The sequence below is a fragment of the Stegostoma tigrinum genome, chromosome 8 (assembly GCF_030684315.1).
Source record: "Stegostoma tigrinum isolate sSteTig4 chromosome 8, sSteTig4.hap1, whole genome shotgun sequence".
In the NCBI taxonomy this organism is placed as follows: Eukaryota; Metazoa; Chordata; class Chondrichthyes; order Orectolobiformes; family Stegostomatidae; genus Stegostoma; species Stegostoma tigrinum.
The window spans coordinates 44,428,129-44,450,341 of NC_081361.1; the positions used below are offsets into that span (position 1 = coordinate 44,428,129).

The 22,213-nt window shown below is 38.6% G+C and overlaps 1 protein-coding gene across 5 annotated transcripts in view; it reads left to right on the forward strand.

Moving 5' to 3' along the window:
* Window positions 1-22,213, forward strand: part of hmcn1 (hemicentin 1) — a 545,704-nt gene that overhangs the window by 393,792 nt on the left and 129,699 nt on the right. For 4 of the 5 annotated variants that reach the window (XM_059647829.1, XM_059647834.1, XM_059647831.1 and 1 more), the window contains 7 exons: window positions 2,105-2,186; window positions 7,909-8,040; window positions 9,238-9,387; window positions 16,975-17,134; window positions 19,051-19,175; window positions 20,664-20,847; window positions 21,260-21,357. In XM_059647829.1, coding sequence (XP_059503812.1) covers window positions 2,105-2,186; window positions 7,909-8,040; window positions 9,238-9,387; window positions 16,975-17,134; window positions 19,051-19,175; window positions 20,664-20,847; window positions 21,260-21,357 — 931 coding nt within the window. The remainder of the gene's footprint in view (window positions 1-2,104; window positions 2,187-7,908; window positions 8,041-9,237; window positions 9,388-16,974; window positions 17,135-19,050; window positions 19,176-20,663; window positions 20,848-21,259; window positions 21,358-22,213) is intronic. The other variant, XM_059647832.1, reaches the window with a different exon arrangement.

Here is a 22,213-nt window from a genome sequence, read left to right on the forward strand (position 1 = left end):
CCTGGTTATGCCAAAAGATGTATTTTTGTGAATGCGTTAATGTACCCACAGGGACTGTTTGCCTGAAGTATGCAGAGTAGTTTAGTTGTGCTGTCAGTCGATATATAAATGCAGAATAAGCTGCCAGAAGGAGAAAGGAGAGGTGCTCTGAGTAATTGTCCTAAATTGCCTGAGCACAGAACAATATGGTTGTTGTCTCAGCTTTACTCTGCCTGGTTAGGATAGTAAAGCCAGTGCCTTTAAAGGTGTCCACGGTGAAGAGCTTTTATATATCTGGCTAATTTCTTTGTTCCAGTGGCAATTTCTCATCTCACATTTTTAGATATTTGAATTGACCAGGCATGTTTAAACCATTCCTATTCTGGCATTGAATTACCCATTTCAGTTCAGCCCAGCTTCAGTCAAGGTATAATCCTTTCAAACTCACCGCAGGATGAGCTTTTTATTAATTCCCCATACTTAACAAAAGACTACAGAAACAACATCTGAACAAGGAACAAGAGTAGTCCTCTCAGCCCTAAGACCCTGCTCTACAATTCAATAAGATCATGGCCAATCTGATTTTAACCTCAACTCTCTATTCTTATATAACCCTGATAATCTTTCATCTGCTTGATAATCAAGAGTCTATGTCTGCCTTAAAAGTATCTAAAAATTCTTCATCCACTGTCTTTTGAGGAAGGGAATTCAAAAAATTCTCAAAACTCAAAGAAAAAATGGTTTTCTCACCACTATCATAAATGGATGACCCCCTTAATTTTAAACTATGGCCCACTTCTTCCACAAGAGAAAGCATTCTTTTGACATCCATCTCAGGATCTTGTATCAATTATGTTACCTTTGACTCTTGTAAAAATGCAAAAGATACAAGCTTAGTCTGTCCAGCCTTTGCACTTAAGGTAATCCATTCATTCCAGGTATTAATCTAGTAGACATTCTTTGAACTGTTTCCAACCCATTAATATTCTTCCATAAGTGCAGTAACCAGTTCTGCAATAAGTACTCCAGATATGGTCTCACAAATGCCTGTATAGCTGAAGCTATTGCAAAATTTGTAATAGTTTCACACTTAAAGACAAACAGTTCACTAGTGAGCATTAATGCCAGCAGAAATCAAACATTGTCATCACTCGAGCTGAAACAGTAACTCTGATTTCTCTCCACAGATGCCGCCAGACCCGCTGAGGTTTTCCTGCAATTTCTGTTTTTGTTTCTGATTTACAGCATCTGTAGTTCTTTCAGTTTTTAAATTAGGAAAGAATTCAGAATAAATATGAAAATAGCTGTACTATCATTGAAAAGAGATGAATTCAATTTACTGAATTTCGCTGGATGGGTACAAAACAAAGACATTTATCGTTCTTTGTTTATCCATCTATAAAACTGACAGACCTCATCACATTATCCAACTATTTTGCAAATAGAAGTAGAAAATGCTGGAAATGCTCAGCTAGCCTGGCGGCAATGGCGGGGAGAGAAACAGTTTTAATGTTTCAGATTGATGAACTGATAAAAGGTTATTCGCCTGAAACATTAATTCTGTCTCTTTCTCCCACAGATGCTGCCAAATTGATTAAGCATTTCCAGCATTTTCTGTTTTTGCTTCAGATTTCCAGCATCTGCTTACTTTGTTCTAGTCTTAGAAATTGTTCTCGCAATTTCTACGCAATGCTTTCCTAATGAATTGCACGTGTTGACGTTAGATGTAAATTGTCTTTTCACCAGATTGAAGCTATTACCCAAATTCACTTTACTATGTGTTGTATTTAATATCTTAACATGCTCCTAAACAATCTCTCTCGGTTGTTTATTTGCAAAAGTAAGTCGTTCAATTTTTCTGTTCTGAATATCTAAATTTATGTATTATCAGTAAGCCTTAAAAATACTCAATTTATATTTCTGGAATGTCAGAACAAATGGGAAACTGAACGGTAAGAAATAAACTAGTACTTAGCAATATATATTTATCTTTATTTTGCAAAGAATTAAATTGATATTGATGCAAACTTGATTGGTAACAAATTATGATTATTAAATCTCAAAATTGCATTACTTCACTTTATTTTTGAAGATATCCAAAATAAATTGTTTTTTTTCACTGTAGGTTTCAGACACAGGGCAGTATGCCTGTAAAGCTATAAACATTGCTGGACAATTGGATAAGAATTTCCACCTGAATGTACATGGTAAGCTGGATTTATTACAAACATATTAATTGTGGAGACATGTTTTTGTTTCTTCACTTGGGCTAAATAATTAAATGCAATTTTTTCCAAAGATGAAGATATGACCACAAACATGACAATGGGCTCAACTTAAAGCCCTTCTTTGAGCAGAGTTTGAAGTCAGTGGTGTGCTTTAATTGGATTAAAGAATATAAGTGGGGACTCTGCCATCTTCCCACTTCTCCCTTGATTATGTCTGGCTTGGGAAGTCTCAAGGGTGACCTTCCTATCTTGATGACAATTGAAATGCCAATGACTCACTTAAGGCCTTCATTCCCCCATACCAGGTATTCAACCAGAGGCAGGTGGGGCAGTCACGATTTGCAGAGCCTAAAAAAGCAAACCCTGTCTTGTTTGAGTGTGGGCCCCCAAGAAGAAAATTCAAAAGTGTTCTGTGTCCGATTAAGGAACCTGATATTGCGAAAGGCACACACTCACTGGGAACAGCACCTGTTTACTTTCCAAATCTAACTTCATTTCTTGGCCCCTTGGTTTGCTCAATCTCCATTGCATTTTTCACTGGTCTTCCCAACTTTGTGTTAGAAATTCACAAGTAATCCACACAGCTTCAGATCTTCATCCACTCCAACTCCTAAGTACTCTGGCCTTGCCAAATTCTCACTCCCACACAAACATTTCTTCTTGGAAACTCCCTCACTGTATCAATTATGTACCACTTCCTACTTGGCTTTGAAAGCCTATTAAATACTCTACTCTTCCATTATGTTTTGTCCACCTCCTATAAAGAACGAATTTACAAGGCAAGTCAAAAGTATTTCACAGCTAGTCAAGTACTTTTGAAGTGTTGTCATTTTTGTAATCCATGTAAATGCAAACAATGAGATTTTGTAAACCTAAACCTAATAAAGCTAATAATAAGCTAGGGAGGAAGCAGTCTCTTTGAAAAGCTCACAGGGAGAGGAATATGTGCTTGATGGTGATATTATGCAATAGATAGTAGAAATAGATGATGATTATTGAATTGGTATGCTGATGTGACCCTAATGTGGTTCCAGGACAGAGAGGAAGAAGTGAGAAGAGAACTAATGTAAATAGTGGGTGTTGTCGAGGGCTTTGTAAACCAAAGTGGAGGGGCATCTTCAGTTGTTGGGCAGGGAAGGCTTATTAGAAGCAGTGGTACACAAGGTGATAAGATCAGATCAATGTAACCAAAACAAAGAAACAGGGAGGATGGAGTAGAGCCCTTATAGAAAGTAGGGTTTGAGGAGGGTTAGTCAAGGTGTGAGAGTTGGTAGGCTTATAGTAGATATTGATAGGCAGAAATGGGATATAGAGATGGGAAGGCTGAAAATTGGAAGCACAAAGAAGTTGAAACTTGGGCATTAATACAAAAAAAGCTGAGTGAGGCAACCTGTGCGGACTAGAACAAAGAATATTCCACATCCTCCATGAAACTGGTTTGTCTTCTGTTCAAGGAAGACATGACAGACCCTCAGAATTTCCTAGTGAGGTGTGGAGAAGAGGAAGTGAAAAGGAAGACAGTTAGGCTCACTAAACCTGAGACTTTAAAAGTCATTATGGAGGGGAACAGAGGATGTACTTTGGGAAAAACTGGACCAAAAAGTGAAAACAAAGTACAGATAGGAATGTAAAGGCTGACGTTTCGGGCCTAGAGCCTTCTTCAGACTCTTCTTCATTGGCCATTTCTGAAGAAGGGTCTAGGCCCCAAACATCAGCCTTCCTGCTCCTCTGATGCTGCTTGGCCTGCTGTGTTCATCCAGCTCTACACCTTGTTATGTCAGATTCTCCAGCATCTGCAGTTTCTACTATCTCTCTACAGATAGGAATGGTTGACTATGAGGAGTCTGCATGTTCTCTCCATATCTGTGTGGGTTTCTACCAGGTGGACCAGTTTTTTTCCACAGTCCAAAAATGTGCAGATTAAGTAAATTGGCCATGGTTGTTGTGGGAGTAGGATGGGATGCTCACCACTTGGTCGATGCAGTATCAATGGGTCAAACAGCTTCTATCTGTGTTGTAGGGATTCTTTGAGCTAACAAGTGCTGAAACAATGGGCCTTGCCCAGGCAATCGAGTTTGTGGATTTTTAGAAGGATTTGGAATACTCAAGGTTTGGAGATTAAGATCAGATGCTGCAAGGAGGTGACCTGAAATTAGGTCATGTATCCTATGAATTAGCTGGCAGAAAGAGCAAAAAAAATCTATGTAATTCTAAAGCAACAGGAAGCAGCTGTCCATCTTAGGATGGTGCTGCAGGATGTAAAATAGTGTTCCCTGTATGACAAGATAATAATAATTTCTTTCATTCTGAACTAGCAACCTCCCTCTTGTTCCCTCTCTCAGACAAAAAATAGAGGCTGGCTCTGGATGCAGGCACTCCACCCAAAACTGTGGAAGCATCCCTTCCAAACTCCCAGTGCAGGCCTTCCACTGCTCCTACCCTTGGGCTCTTGTTCCTTGCCACCTGGGGGCCCAGCCTCCACCTCGCCTCTCCTAACCACTTGCCAGAGGTGCAGGCAGTGTTGATGACATCACTGCACACAGAATGCAGTGTTGTCATCAGTGCATATGCAAACAATTCCAACAATGTGTTCTGTTATGGCCAGGTGATGTCAGTCATCATGGCTGCAAGTGCAATGGTGGATAATGACTACGCTGGGATTATAGTTACAAACTGTGCATCTGACAATGCCTACTTTTGAGTTTGAATGGCAGTGCAACAGGGCCTCCAGCAGCAACTGGCAATGGGGAAGGAGGGCATCAAGCAGGTGGCTTGAGTAATCAAGTGTGCCTTCAGGAAAGAGCATCTTCAGCAGAATGAAGTCTCAGAAAAAGAGAGAGGCGCAGACAAATAATTCCTCAACATGATGCAAACTTCAAGATTAGTTCCATGTAAGCCCCCTGCCTCCAAATATAACTTTAATTTCCATTGATGTTTATAAATACTTGACTGATAAAATAAGGAATTCTGCTTTATGATTATTAGTCCAACTTAATACTTAACTATCATATTACACCTGGGTGCAGTGAAAACAAGGGTTTGAAGATCATCTCAAAGAAATCTTCAATCATGGGTAAATTTGTTCCTTGGGCTCCTTTGGAATAAATTAGAGCGAGGGACAGTACTCACGATTGGTGATCTGGTTGTGCAAATAAATGAAACACAAGAAGGTCATAACCTCTTAAAAGTGGGTATTCCTGGAAGGGAAATATTCGTGAATGAAACACATGTGGATAAGCATGAAACAAGGATAATGTAGAAAACAGTTCTCACACACGAAGGGTCCACAGTCAAACTGTAAGAGTAATGTTGCTTTTTGGTGAGAGCACCAGGTAAATTTTCCTCCTCCTCTTCAAAGTGGCATGGAATCTTGTATATTTACCTGAATGGGTAGATTTAATGTCTCTTGCAAAAGACATGAGCAAATGGTTTAACATTCCTTCACTGAACTGTCAGCCACAATTATATTTGTCACATTTCTGAAGTGAAGGCTAAAGCCATCTAATTTAGAAGTCAGTATGCTACCATTGAGCTAATCTGCCATTTAATCCCTCACTCCCTCCTTTTTAGCATTTGCTGATTATCCAGAGGCATTCTGTGTATGTAAGTTGTTCACAAGATGGTCACATTTTTAATTGCATCAGTATCTTGGATATAACAAATGTCTTCTGTATGTAATGTTCACAGTATTCTAGTAAAATTATGCAACAAGCTGCAAAAATATTTAATAGTCCAGATCTAACTCCTGGGATTTGTTGGATTTTTCTTTTGTTAGCATCTCAAAGAGGAATAGAAAAAAAAGTGGCTCACTGTCAAGACCAGGAGAATGGAAACATTCTGCTGTTTGCAAAAGCGTGGCAATTCATAGCCATTATCGCTTTTTAAAAAGGTTTTAATCTACATATGTTTCAAGCTTATCCACGTGTTTCATGAACTTCTATTTAAAATTAATAAATTGTCAATAATTGTTAATAATAAATTAATAAATTTATTTCTGACATTTAAAAGGGTATTGTCAGTGGAACATTTTTGGTATTTTTTCCTTCTGTATTTTGTTTGCTGCTGGTGGAAATATACAGACTACTGTTTTTTGTTGCTACACACATTTTCACTCTGATGTCATTCATAAATGAATGGATAATGTTTCTGCAGTGCAACACATCAGAGCATAAAATGACACACCGTTCTGTTTTGCTTCCTTCCCTAAAACATTTGAATGTATATTTTGAAACAACCATTGCTGAGATGACCTAATGTGTTAGTAAGTGCATGCATTGATTCCAATAGTCTAGAAAATCCAGATCTAACCCTGTTCTAGACCAATTTAGCTGATCTCTAATCTTCCTAGCCTGAAGAGATTAAAACAAACTATCTCATGTTGTACAGTTAAGTAACAGTGTAACTGAGACCAAGCTAGAATTGAATTTCATTGTTAAGACTCTACAGTTGAATACTCTGATGGTAACCATTCTATGGATGTACAAGTATTTACACTTGGGAAAAATATATGGAAACATGTTGAAGAAGCAGCAGCCTGAGGTAAGCAAGAGATAGTATTGTGCAACATGCTGATGGACATTAGGGACATTGGGCTAAATCTCTTAATTTCAGCATCATTAGAAGATCAGACGTTTGAATGAAGATGCATGATGGAGCCTTGTGAGAGTCTAGGCGTGTGGATCTGTGTGGAAATTACCCAAGAAGTTTTAGCTTTTGATGGGCAATTCCCTTGCTTCCCAATATCCTCTGCGACTGTGAACAGTTCTGCTGTAATTATCTAACATTTCCGGTACAGCTACTCCATAATTGACCAATACTCCCCAACTAATCTTCAACACCACCCAATCATCCGCAACCACCTGACTAACCCCTGAACCATCAAGAGTACCATTTTGATTTGACCCACCAAAGCTCCCAATCTGAATTGCCACCTTCCCCAATCCTCCCACTCACCCATTCACAGACGTTTAAACTGGACCTTCAAATTTACCACATATGCAGCTAATGGTTTAAAAATGGGCCATGCCCAGTTGAGACAACTGCACAGAGGCAGTATCCTGTCACCAAGTCACTCTTCATTTACACATGCATGGTACATGTACTGTGACCAGCCAGCTCAGAGCTGATGATGGCTTTAGCCCTTCAGAGCCAGACCTAGATTGACTAGAAACCCTGCCACTTTTGTTTGTACCTGTCAACCAAGACTCCCTTATTGAGGATGTTAACCTATGCCACTTAGGGAGTTCATACTCAAGATCCACCTGGCCAACCTTGTTCCAATCATTACACCAGTCTTCCCCTCGACTCCATTCATTTCAATAGAATTCCTGAGGGGGGACAAACTGTGTATTTCTTCCAAGTCCATTGCTGCTGGTGGGAATATACAGACCATTGTTTTTTGTGACTACTCACATTTTCATTGTGATGTCATCCATGAATGGATGGATTATGTTCCTGCAGTGACATGTCTAAATCTAGACTGCATTCACAAGAAGTGTATAGCTGGTCACGTTTTTATTTTGAGTATCTCTTTTAAACATGCAAAAGCTAAGAAGCCTAATATAGGAAGAAGCATTGCAAATCTTGGTCACTTTTCCATGAGGCCAGCCAACATGGTCAATATCATCTTAGCTTGAAGTGTCTGCCAGGAAAAACATGAAGTTATAATTCACACCACTCAATTGTTCTATTCCTCATGCAGTCCCACCCAGCATTGAAGGCTTGGCAGAAGAAAAAATCAATGAGGTCATTAACAACCCTGTCACTTTTGCATGTGATGCTACTGGCATTCCTCCACCAACATTAACTTGGCTGAAGAACGGGAGGACTATTGGTAAGTTACTGCTACTGTTGTATTGGATCAAATTTGGAAGAATGTTTTTGTTTCCATCATTCTGGGTAAGTAATGCCCCCCAGTGGTATAACTGAAAATACCAGCACAAATCTTATTGTCTGGATAAAAATAATTCTCGCTTTTGGTGTCACCCTTCTCTTAGTAGAAGGTTTCATTTAATTCAATTTAAACAAAATCATAGCACCTGCAGATTTTATTTCATTGACTCTTTTCTGCTTTTCAAATTTTATCTGTAAAGTAAATAGCAAGATGCATATAATCAATTCTGGGAATTAGTTATAATGCTGTACTGATTAATGAGGTTGCCATTAGGTGTACAGATGGCTATTTATTGCTCAAGTGGTACAACTGAGGTCAGAGCCTTAATTTTCACGTTGGTATACAAAATGTCATCTTATATGAGTTGTACTGCACCAATGAAGAAAAAGGTTGTTCTGCTTTTTTGCTATAGCTCTGGGTGCATTAATATTACCCAGCATATGGCTACCAGTTCTGTCTGGATGTATTCCTGAGGGGTTGGTTGTATGTCCTGATCAATTGATACTTAATTAAAGTTTGTAAATAGTATGCAAATTTGCCTTATGAAAGTTGAGCCCCCTCTAAAGGAATGCCTTTGTTCAGGGTTTTATATAAGATAATTCAATAATTGTGAAGCTGTCATGTGCAAGTGAAAGGCTATGATGCAAAGCTCTGCTTTACTGTCAAGTCGATAACACTGTTTTAGAGATTTATCACTCCTGCAGACTCTCAGTCAATCCAGGAAGGTAGTTGACAAGATGCTGTACTAGCTATAAATACTTGTCAGGATAAACCTGCATTGATTTACCACAATTTGGTTAGCACACTAATTGGATAGATTGTATTTTGGAATTTTTGCCTACCATATTTTCAGTAAACAAATGTAAATACTTTAAATTTAAATAGAAAATGAAAAGCTAATGAAATAAGGTTACTAATAATGTGTTTATGAAAGGCTTAGAAAAGGGATATAGATGTTGTTTATCTTTTACTATAATCAGTCTCAGGAACAAAACTCATAATGTAAGTTTACAATTGCCAAACTGCAGAATATTTATTTTTCAAATTATGCTTTTTCCAGTAGCAATGTAAATAAATAATAGGCTTTATCAAAACAACCTAATAGAGAATTTTCTATTGTGATATTTTTAATTTCAGTAAATGCCGAGTCCTTGGAGATACACGTCCTCTCTGGAGGAAACAAACTCCAAATTGCTCGTTCACAGCTGACAGACAGTGGGACTTACACTTGTGTGGCATCAAATGTGGAGGGAACAGCACGGAAAAACTACATCCTCGCTATTCAAAGTGCGTACGTTCATCATGCTTTAAGAATATTGTGATGCTGCAAATTTTCCCTCCAGGTTGCTTGTAACCTGCAATGTATTGCACAGCAAATCAAAAAAAAACCCATAAAATCAAAAACCCAAAAAAAAATTGGTGCTAGTGTAGATGCATACCAGCCTAAATGACTCCACAGGTTGCAATAAACAGGCTGTGCCATCATGACAAAAAATTCAAGTGAACATTGTTTGTTGTGCGGGTCTGTTTGCTATAACATTTTACATTTTATAATGCATAGCAGTAGTGAAACAGGTCAAAAAAAGTGAAATTCAATCTTCATAACTTGCAGCCTCTAAATGTTCTATTTATAAGTGGAAATTATAGTGAGATGTTACAATCTCAGTTGACGTTATTACTGGACAAATCCGATCCCAAACTGAAAATTAACTTGATAGATTAATATGCAATGATGCATATTTGAGCTTAACAATAACTCAGAAGTTTATCATGTTAAACAAATGAAGATAAAATCAAGTAAAATGAGCTATTACATATAACCATTTTAAATATTTTGAACACACAATAAGGTATAATATTCCATCTAACCCAACAGCACCATTTTACTGTACTCAAATACCATACAGAATTCCGTTCCCTATCAAATCTATAATTTTGACTTCACTGATGGTTCCAGTTCCTGGTCTCAGAAGTTTGTTAGCCTCTTCCTTGAGTATTCACACAACAGAACTTAGACTTTTCAGTTCCAAATAACACCTTTAGGATTCTAACAAAATTCTTCTGGTTTGAAGCATTCAAACTAAATTCCTACACTGAGATAACCTATTTCCTAATAGTTCTCATTTATCTCCTTTCTTCAGCTGAAACAATTTTACAGATCTGAATTCAATAAGGACTTATGCAACTGAAACCAAAAAGCTGTCTAAGCTCTGGGAGTACCCCCGAAGCAAAACAAAAGCAATTCCAAATCCTTCTAACTGAAAGCAGCTTAGTGTTCTTCACTGTTTATTCTTTCCACTCATAAAATTCTCCTGATACAAACAAGTTGCCATTGTGACTGCACAAAGCCTCTCTCATTATGGCTTTAAAAATAAGGCTCCAAAACTACTGACAGATTGCTCATTAAATTCCCTCATAAACACACAAAAGCCCACATGCCACTGGTTCAGATTTCAAACACTGAAATGAATTATGTTGAAATATATATCTTACACCTGACATCGAAGAACTGACTACGGCTTTTTCTAATAGCCATAAAACTAAAGCTATCTTGTTTGCCCCCTGTTTCATCCTGCTGTCTGGCCAAACTGAACCAGTCAGTTCACAATAACTAACTTTGGACTGAATCTTAAATCCCACATCCTACTCACCATAACATGCTCCCACCCCCCACACCAAGAAAAATCTTCTATTTTAACTGGTGTAATTATACCTGATTTCATCCTAATGTTTCAATTGCACTACTGAAACCATATCTATGTTTTTATTCGTTTTTGAGGCAACTTCTTCAATGTTGTTGTTATCGTCTTCCAAACTTTACCTTCATAAACTCTTAATTTTAATGCAGAACTATTCTGCCTATACCATATCCTCAGAACCACAAAAGTGCTATGATGCAGGAGGAGGTCATTCAACCTGTTGTGTCTGCACAGGCTATCTCATGAGCATTTTGGTTTGGTGGCATTTTTCTGCCTTTTCCCAATATCCTTGCACATTGCTTCCATTAAAATAATAACATAATATCATCTTTAATGCCTCTCCCAAATTTCCAGGCAGTGCATTCCAGACCTGAAGCAGTTATTGTGTGAAAAATCTTCATTGACTTTTCCCATTATTCCATTTTCGAAAAACTCAACAAGTTAGTTAAATACAATTGCCTTTTAATGTACATACTGCTCTTCATAATCAACCCACTATTTTTTTCCACATGGCTACTAATTCTGTCTTGAATAAGTCCCCATTCCTTTGACACCTTGCCTGAGTCTAGTGAAGACTGAAAGATTGTGGCCAGTGCCCCCTCAGTTTCCACTCTGTCTTCCTGTAATAACTTTGAATGTGTCTTATCCAATCAACTTTAAGTCATGACAGCTATCTAACAGGTCCTCCTTGTCAAACTTGACTCCTAGTGACAGAACATTCTCCTCTGTCACTATGGCCTGGATAGCATCTACTGCCTGATAAAAACAGGTGTAAAGAAATTCTTCCTTCACCTCAGAACGTGTCATTCCTCCAGGTGTAAACCTCCTTGTGGATCCCTAATTGATCTTGCTGCTTCTTTCTTTATTGATGTGCCTGTAGAAAGCTCTGAGACTTCTTTTTATGTTGGCTTTCTGATTTTCCACATTAACCCCTGTTTGCTTCTCTAATATGCATTTCCACTATCCCTGTGAGCCTTCTGTATTTCTCTTCATTCTCAAATGTATTTTCTAACTAACACTGTCATAAACACACATTTTTCTTTTTCATCTTAATTTCAATCTCCTTTTTCATCCAGAGAGCTCTGGATTTGTCTGATTTCTCTTTCCTATTGAGGGAATATACCTTGACTGTACCAGAACATTCACTTCTTTGAAGGTCACACATTGTTCAACTACTGGAGGTTTTCTTACCAACCCCTTTCCATTGCCATCAATCTGGTTCAGCTCCATTCTTGCCCCATTTAAGTTGGATTGCACCCAGTTAATTATTTTTACTCTGGTTCTTCTGTTGTCCTTTTTTGCCATCACCGTAAACCTTGTTATCACTGTTTACCAAATGCTCCTCACTGACATCTGATCTATATGCCCCATCTCATTTTCAAGAACTACATCAAACAGTGCATCCTTTCTTGTATTAGACACATTAGGAAATGCTCCTGAACACAATTTTGGAATACTTCTCTCTCGCTGTCCCTTACACTACCAATATCCAGTTTTTGTTGAGGTAAATAAAATCCTGCAATATAACTTTTCTATACTGTTGGTTTCTGTCTATAATTTCACGACAGATTCGTTCCTCTGCATCCTTCCCAATTAGTTGATAGTCTATAGGCTACACTGAGTAATGTAATTAAATCACTTTTGTTCCTTAGACATAAGTAGATTGATCCTCGCCTTAACCCCTTGCTCAAAAATGTCCCCAGTCCTGCACTACTTTTCTTAACTAATACTGCCACACCACCTTTCCTGTATTTTAATGAACACTTTGAGCCCAGAAATACTTAACAAGCAGTCATGGCCTCTTTTGAGCCAACTCTTTGCTATCGCGACCAGTATCGCATTTATATATTGCAGTCTACACCTGTAACTCCCCAACCATATTTATTATACTCCATGCATTCACATACATGCACAGTAACCTTGATTTAAACGTCATTACTTTCTCCCTTATTCCAACTTCACTTATTGCCTTTCTATTTAATGTACAAGTGCTATCAGTCTCTCAAGTAATTTCTGCGGCCTGATATTCCCCTTTAATATTCTTTTCTCGTTCCTGCACCCCTTCTGAATTAGTTTACAGTCCTTTCAATGAAATGTCCTGCAAATAACTCAAACACAGTGTTTGCAGCGATGTAGCCTGCTCACTTGTACAGGGGCCATCTTCCCCAGAGCAAGCCATAGTGTCTTAGCCATCTAAAGCCGTCTCTCCTGTGCCATGTTTACAGCTATGCATTCATCTGCCTTATCCTTTGTTTTAAACTTACTGGCACTTGATTCAGATTGAAGGAGCTGTGGATGTTGTAGCGGATTGCCAATGGATACAACAGGCTATAGATAGACTGGAGATTTGGGTGGAGAAATGTAATATGGTGTTTAAACCAGACAAGTAAGAGGTGATTCATTTTAGAAGATCTAATGCAGGAAGAAAGTACACAGCAAATGATCGAACTCTTAGTAGCATCAATATACAGAGGGATCTCGGTGTACAGATCCACAGCTCCCTGAAAGTAGCAACATGAGTGAATAAGGTGGTCAAGAAGGTATATGGTCAGAAATCACACAACACCAGGTTATAGTCGAATAAATTTATTTGAAAACACAAGCTTTCGGAGCCTCAATCCTCCTTCAGTTGTTAGTGAGAGAAGTAGTATCAAACACAGAATGTATAAGTAAAAGATGAAACATTCACACCGTTGTTTAGCACATCCTCATCAACGGTGTGAACCTTTGATCTTTTACTTATACATTCTGTGTTTGATACTACCCCTCTCACTGACACCTGAAGGAGGACTGAGGCTCCAAAAGCCTGTATTTTCAAATAAACCTGTTGGATTAGAACTGGTGTCATGTGATTTCTCACCTTGTCCACCCCAGAAAATGAATCACCTCGTATTTGTCTGGATTAAACACCATCTGTCATCTCTCCACTTCAAGAAAGCATATAGCTTACCTTCATCGGTCAGAGCAGCATATAAATATTGGCAAGTCATGTTGCAGCTGTATGGAATTATAGCTAAGTCACATTTGGAATATTGTATACACTTCTGGTTGCCACATTACAAGAAGGATGTGAAGGTTTTGGAGAGGATGCAGAAACAGTTTACCAGAATGTTGTCTGGTTCGGAGCGTATTAGCTCGGAGGAGACATTGAACAAACTTGGTTTGTTTTCACTTGAACTTCAAAGGATTAGTGGCGACTTTGTAGAAGTTTACAAAACTATGAGAGGCATGGATAGAATGGATATTCAGAGTCATTTTCTCAGAGTAGAAAAGTCTTTTCCTGGTGGATATAGATTTAATGTGTAAGGGGATAAGTTTAAAGGAGATGTGAAAGGAAAGGTTGGCTTACAGAGGGTGAATAGTGCCTGGAATGCGCTGCCAGAAGAGGTGTTGGAGGCGGGTTCAATAGCAATGTTTAAGAGGCATCTTGACAGATATGTAAATAGGCAGGGAATAGACTGATGCACATTACTTGGGGGCAAAAGGATTTTAGCATAGAAAGGCATCATATGTCAAAGCAGATAATAAAATGTGAGGCTGGATGAACACAGCAGGCCAAGCAGCATCTCAGGAGCACAAAAGCTGACGTTTCGGGCCTAGACCCTTCATCAGAGAGGGGGATGGGGTGAGGGTTCTGGAATAAATAGGGAGAGAGGGGAAGGCGGACCGAAGATGGAGAGAAAAGAAGATAGGTGGAGAGAGTATAGGTGGGGAGGTAGGGAGGGGATAGGTCAGTCCAGAGAAGACGGACAGGTCAAGGAGGTGGGATGAGGTTAGTAGGTAGATGGGGGTGCGGCTTGGGGTGGGAGGAAGGGATGGGTGAGAGGAAGAACAGGTTAGGGAAGCAGAGACAGGTTGGACTGGTTTTGGGATGCAGTGGGTGGAGGGGAAGAGCTGGGCTGGTTGTGTGGTGCAGTGGGGGGAGGGGACGAACTGGGCTGGTTTAGGGATGCGGTGGGGGAAGGGGAGATTTTGAAACTGGTGAAGTCCACATTGATACCATTAGGCTGCAGGGTTCCCAGGCGGAATATGAGTTGCTGTTCCTGCAACCTTCGGGTGGCATAATTGTGGCACTGCAGGAGGCCCAAGATGGACATGTCATCTAAAGAATGGGAGGGGGAGTGGAAATGGTTTGCAACTGGGAGGTGCAGTTGTTTGTTGCGAACTGAGCGGTGGTGTTCTGCAAAGCAGTCCCCAAGCCTCCGCTTGGTTTCCCCAATGTAGAGGAAGCCACACCAGGTACAGTGGATGCAGTATACCACATTGGCAGATGTGCAGGTGAACTTCTGCTTAATGTGGAATGTCATCTGTCAAAGCAGTCTTAGTGGTCCAAAGGACCTGTTCCTGTGCTGTACTCTTCTTTGGTGTTCTTGTTCTTTGTCCTCACTTGGCGCTGGAAGTCATCTGAAAATTACTACATTTGAGGTCTTTCTTGTTAATTTTCTTCCAAGCTGCCTAAATTCTGATGGCAGGACCAGATCCCCATTTCATTGGTACCAGTATGGACTGTGCTGCAAGCTGTTCGCCCTCTCCTGGAAGAATGTTTTGCAGCTGCTCAGTGACAGTCTTGATCTTAGCACCAGAAGGCAACATATCCTTGTCAGTGATTCTAACTAATACATACCCTATTACTACTGCTACTTCTTTCTTCTTCCTTACACTCTACAGCTGTGCCGTCCATGGTCCCTCAAAGCTGGCTCTGACTGCACTCCCTTGGGGAATCAGTGACCTCCCCAGGTTCCAAAATGGACAACTAGTTTTGTGAGAGGGATCTGAAGGGGTTCTTGCACTTTGCTGCACTCTGCATTCCACTATCATCCCACATTCACTAGTGCCCACTGATTTTGCAGCCAATACATTGAATTCAAAGTATTTGTCCTTGTTTTCAAACTTCTACCTGGTTTTGCTGCTTTCAGTCTCTCCAACTTACATCCCAAATTCCAAAGTGCACTGCTTTGACTGTTCACCTCCAGCCTCCTCCCTTGTACACTTCACTATTAGTTGTCTGTTTTGTAACTTTGGTATCTGACTTCAACATCCATTGACCATGCCATCAACTTCCTCCTTTCTTTCCTTATAATACTGGTTGTCACTCATTGGAATTTTACTGTTGAAAAATTTCACATAAACAAAAGTAGTTGTTGATTCTGTAGCTATATCATGAGCCATAATGTAAATAATTTGTTAGCCAAACTTTTTCATCAAAAATTTGCTAGGAAGTAGAATTCACTATTCACAATAATGACAAAAGCAAAGAGATAGTTATGGGGGAAGCAGATTTAGTGGGGTGGAATCAAATTGTTGTTGAAATGACAACGAGTTGTCAGTCTTTGATAAGAATGGGTGCAAAAGAAATCCAAGAGAAAAACTCCAGGAATAAGCAACTTCGGTTAAGAGTTGAAAGCTGAGTTCGACTAGATTACTATTATGAAAGTTTCAAAGACCAGGTGACAACAGCTAGAAGTTATAGTCAAATAAACCTTTTCTACCAAATTTATCAAACAAGGTTGCTGAAGAGTCAGAAACAATTAGGTTATGAGGTAACTAGATGTAATTCTGTAAAGAGAAGGTATTAGGTGATATAGTAGGAAGTAAAATGGGTGGAGTTGAAATCCATCAAAAAGCAATAGGCTGCTGCACTTTTTTAAGTTTTAGAAACCATGCTCTTTTCATGCAAAATCAAAATACTGCAAGTACTAAAAATCTGAAATAAAAACAGAAAATGTTGCAAGTTCATGACATTTATGGCAGCATCTGTGGAAAGAAAAAAAATAACTTCTGGGTTTTTTTCTTGATTTACAGCATCTGCGATTCTTTTGTTTTTTAAATATACATGATCCATTGTACAAGAAATGGTCATAAGTCAAAACTTTATTTTCATACGTTTAGCTTTAAAGAGTTATTGAGATCAGTGTATTTTCATTCATCCATTGGGAACAGGCATCACTGTCTATACCAGCATTTATTGTTCATCCCTAATTCCCCTTTAAAAAAAAGAGCTGGTGAGCTGTCCAGTTGAACCATTACGGTCTATTGTGGGTTGATCCACAATACTGTTGGAGAGGGAGTTCTAAGACTTTGACCCAGTGGCATTGAGAGAATAGTTTCTGAGCATACAGTCCTTTTTACAGTGGCTGATTAAGAATGATTGTTATTCTGGACAATGCTGTTACAGTTCCTCCTAACATGTTTGGTGCGGAGATGCCCAGTGATGTCAGTGTTCTACTGGGTGAAAATGTGAAGTTGCTTTGCGCTGCTGAGGGTATTCCCAGACCTTCTATTCGGTGGCTGAAAGATGGGAAACCCCTTACTGCTTCTGATGATGGACGATTGAGGTAAATTTGGATCAGAAATGTTACCTTTGTGACTTTCAAGGCCATGTAAAGGAAATTCCTTAAACTTTTCACAAGTAAACCTTGTCCAAACATGTAACATAATCTCTTAATTCCCATAATGAGTCCACTGTCTCACTCACAATAAAAGATTCATTTGCTCTCTTTTTTTTCTTTGCTATCCATGAGAAATCAGACCCTCTTCCTATTCAGAAACCACAGCCTTAAAAAGTGGAGAGAAATTCCAAGGCCTCTCTGATTTTCTATGCTTTGTAGAATCCTACCATTTATTGGATATTCCCTTCCTTTTATTACCTTGCTTTTATTCCCTCTCTAAATGCAATGCCTCATGCTTCTCATTATTGAATTCACTTTGACACTTCCTCCCCCCCCCCCCCCCCCCCCCAATTGTCTATTGATATTTCTCTATAGTCTGCAACTTTCTTTTGCTTTGTATGGAACACATGGTCCATTTCCGTATAAGCCACACACTTCTTAAACAAGCACATTATATTTAAGCCTAAATAGTTGATAAACTTAACAAAAAGCAAGGGACCCAATAGAGAGTCCTGTGATAACCCTTGGAAACAGTCTTCCAGTCTTAAAAACCTGTCATATCTTATCCTTTGCTTCTGCTGCTGATTCACTTGTGTGTTTTAACTTGTCAACTTCCCTTAGATCACATGTGCTATTATTTTTCTGACAAGTTGGGCCGTTTCAAAAGCCTTCCTAAACTCCATGAAAACAATAACAAATGCACTGGCATCATTGCCCCTCCTTGTTATCTCCTCAAAAATTAAATTGGTTCACACAGATACAACCATTCCCTAGTAAATCTATGCGGTCTTTGATTCATAGATACCTTGAAATGACGATTCATACTGTCCATTAGAAACTTATTACAATAATTTGCCCACTACTGATATTAGTCTGACCAGCCTGTACTTACTTAGTCTTTCACCTCTTTGATTTTCAAACAATTATACACCATTAACAGTTTTCCTGTCCACACATCGAGACAGAGAGAAAAGGATGATTAGAGACTCCGCTACTTCCTCCCTTGCTAATTCTGGCATACTGGGATAAGTTTAAACTCAACCTGGTGAATTATTTGTTTTCCAAAATGCTAATCCCCTTAATATTTCCCCTGTCACTTTATGCTATCTAATATTTCAATATCCTCGGCAACATTGTCATCCCGTTCTTTACGTAAATGTGAAATATTCATTCCGGACAATGTATCTATTTTCTACCTCCACACAGGAATTATGGTTTTGGTCTCTGATCTTTCCTTAGATGTAACACAATACTGGTGTGCAGTTCTGTTACACAAAGCACCGTATCATCTCAGTATGCCTGTCAATTTGAGGTTAACTTGCACTTAATTTGTGCTGCTAATTGATGCTGATTAGTAAATAATAATACTACCTGAACTCTTCTCACACAGGGTGACTTTCATCTAGATGCTAGAGTAGTTATTACATACAGGGCCTAGACGTGATAGTGCTATCACACCCATTTCAAATTTGAAAAATAAATTTTGTATATTTCTATTAATGTTGTATAAAGTAAAATAAGTTTAGCTATTACTCCTTCTTAATACTTAAAAAATTGTGCTATGGATACTCACGTAAGCCTTCAGGACCTGAATACATTTGCTTTTCAATAGATTTTAGCTAGGACAGATTTCTGTTAAATAATGTGGCCAAGAATTTTTTTTGGTTTACTCTACAAATATCTTGTTTCAAATCTAGAAACCCCAGCTAAAAGATGTAAACTGCTGGTGACGTTATTCCTCAGGTCTTCCTGCCCTAGTTATGCTAGGAGAGATCAGGAACACCCTCGAGAAATTTTCTTGTATCTTATATTTGCCTCATTGGAAAATATCATGTGTTTTATGTATTTGTTGTGGCTCTCAGAGTGAGTCCAGATGGTAGCACCTTCCACATTAATGGCACAGTGACTACAGACATTGGTAAATATACTTGTGTGGCCACCAATTCTGCTGGTGAGGAAGATAGGATTTTCAATCTCAACGTTTATGGTGAGTAAGATATCATAGCACTGTCAACTCAAAACCTTTTTCCATCTCTCTTATTTCTGACTTTAACTTTAGAACAAAAAGGGCAGTAAAAGAGGGGAAAGATTCCGGATATAAATGTACATATGAATATATGAATTAGGAGCAGAAATAGACCCCTTGACCTCTTGATCAATAGGTCATGGCTCATCTGAATATTGAACTACCCCTCACAACCTTTCACCACTTGAATTTTTTTTTGAATAGGGAGATTGCTTCTTGATAAGTGAAGACTTTGCTTCCACTGCCTTTTGAGGAAGAGAATTCTCAAGACACTCTGAGGGGGGAAAAAAATTGTCATCTCTGTCTTAAACGCATGACCCCTTTCTTATAATGATTTTATCTACTTGGCTATCTGTTTATGTGCTGTTGCAACAAAGCAATTTAAAAGCCAAGTTCAGTGCCTTCCCAAGTTGATGTGCCTAAACTCAGTCAGGACAGTAGTTTCAGTTAGCCTTTGTGGACTTCAAAATGCAGAGGATGAAAATCAAAAGAAAGTACTTCCATTTATATAGTACCTCGTCACATTATCATGACACCTCCAAATGCCTTACATGATGCATTACCTGTTATTTGTAACTTTAATCAGCTGCCATTTTATATGCAGTAAGATGTTAGCAGATAGTTTTGGTCGAGGAGAGCACTCCTGCCAGAACCTTGAAAAAAATCTCTGCTGTTCTTTGACTAATTCAAAGGGATACACAGAAAAGATCAAGCAGGCAATAAAGAACCATCTGAAAAGCAACACCTTGGAGTATTGTAACATTTGATGCCTAATTTATATGCCCAAACCCTGGAGTGACGTTTGAATCTCACTGTTAGGTGAGAAAACTGTAACGGTACCATGTTGAGATTTTATCCAAGATTCTAAAGGAAGTTTTCAAATTACCATCCAGTGACCTCTGCTGGAAAATGTATATGTTTACAGGATTGTATTTAACAATTTTCAACAACCCCCAACACTCCCCTAGCCACCACCCCTCTGACCTCCCATCCCCACGCACCACTCCCACATGGTGAAAATGCCTGTCAAAATTCGCTGATAAAACTGATCTGCATAATTCACACTGACAATTCTCATGAAGCACTAGAGTGCTACTAATGGCTACAAGGACTAAAGTTAGGCATATATTTGAAACCTTTAGGACAGGAGAGTTGGCAACTAGAACATATGAATGTATCATTTAAAATTAACTTACTGACCTTTTTGTCTTTGATGCATAACAATATTGATGTACCTTTGGAATACTTCATCATAGAGTATTTCATTTGATTCTTTCTTCATTTTGTTTTGTAATATTTGTACATATTAAGGCTTCAAAGTTCTGGAAAGGAGCTATTCAGATTGTAACAACCTTATTAGTCAGTATTCTTTCAAAATCACAAGCTAGACATAAAATGATGAGTCACAAACATTTGCAAAAATATAAATGTCTATTATTTGTGTTTTAGTTCCACCGACCATATACAGTGATCTGAATGGGAACCAGGAAGTCACAACTATATTGGACAACTCTGTTAACATTGAGTGTATGGCTTCAGGCTCCCCACCTCCACAGCTGAACTGGCTAAAGAATGGACTACCTCTGCCCATTTCCTCTCAGATCAGACTTCTGTCTGCTGGGAAGGTTTTGAGGTTAGTTTTCCAAATTTCATTGAATTAGGAAACTTAACTGAAAGGCCGAGATCTAGAAGATGTGACATATCAGTACTGCTGAGAAAAAGGTATGATAAATTAAGAGTTGGTGGTTATTCACTCCTGAATCACAGAAACGTTATGGCAGAACCTGAACTATCAGCATCAGTAAGGTACTTGAAGAGTAACAAAGATCATAACCACCAATAAATAAGGTTACAAAACAGAAATTGTTGGATAAACTCAGCAGGTTTGGCAGCATCTGCGGAGAGGAAGAGTTAATGTTTTGGGTCCAGTGACCCTTCTTCAGAACAAGTAGGGTTAACTAGCAAAGTCTCACCTTCCACTAACCTGACCCCAATCAATTTGGATAAAATTGGATACTTCTGGACTTAACTGTTTTTTTTTACAGAATTGCACAAACACAAGTGTCAGATGCTGGTACATATACTTGTGTGGCTTCTAATCGAGCTGGTGTAGATAACAAACATTACAACTTAATAGTGTACGGTGAGTTCTTGAGCAAAGATTGTGCATTACTTTATAGCATTTCCACAGTGGTATATGATATTTATTGTTATAGACCAGACCAAACCCCATCAAAACATATCAAGGAGATAGCCTGGATCCGAACTTTTATCTTACTTAAAGGCATCTGTAAAGCACTGCATTCCAGATGTGATTTGACTGGTCATACTACTAGGCTTTAAGAAAAATACACTTTATTCTTACACCACAGTTAAAATACAAACAAAAGAAAATTGGCATTACTTTAAATCAATTGAAATAGTTAATAATACAATGTATATTTTAACTACTATGCATCAACTATTCCAATGTAGCAGCATCCCATAAACAAACTTTTGTCAAAGGAAAATTCAGTAAAATCAATGCCCCTCACTTGATATCTCCTTCAGTCCAGGAGAAGGAATACTGACAGAATGAATCTAGCAGCAGAGAAAGAACTCAAGCATTTTGCTGCAGCAGCAGAGAGAGAGGTGCATCTAGCAGCTTCAACTCAGAAAGCCCAATTTCAACAACTGAAAAAAAAATAGGACTGTGAGAGTTGACTCCACCTGCTCATGCTTCTTTTGTTTTATTTAACAAAAACCTAAAATGATTTGCTCTGCTTTCCATGGAGGAGGTACCTTGGTACATGGTCTACAACACCTCTCTTCAAGAGAATTAGGATAGACCAAATCCCTCTTAAAGCACTTATCGTCACATTATGGAGTAGTATATAATTAAAATTTTATAGCATTTAACATTGTTTGTATTTACATAACAACTCCAACATTACTGCATGGAAGTATCTGTTTCAGTGGAAGAGGTTGCAATACGACAAAACTTCTAGGAGAAGCAGCAT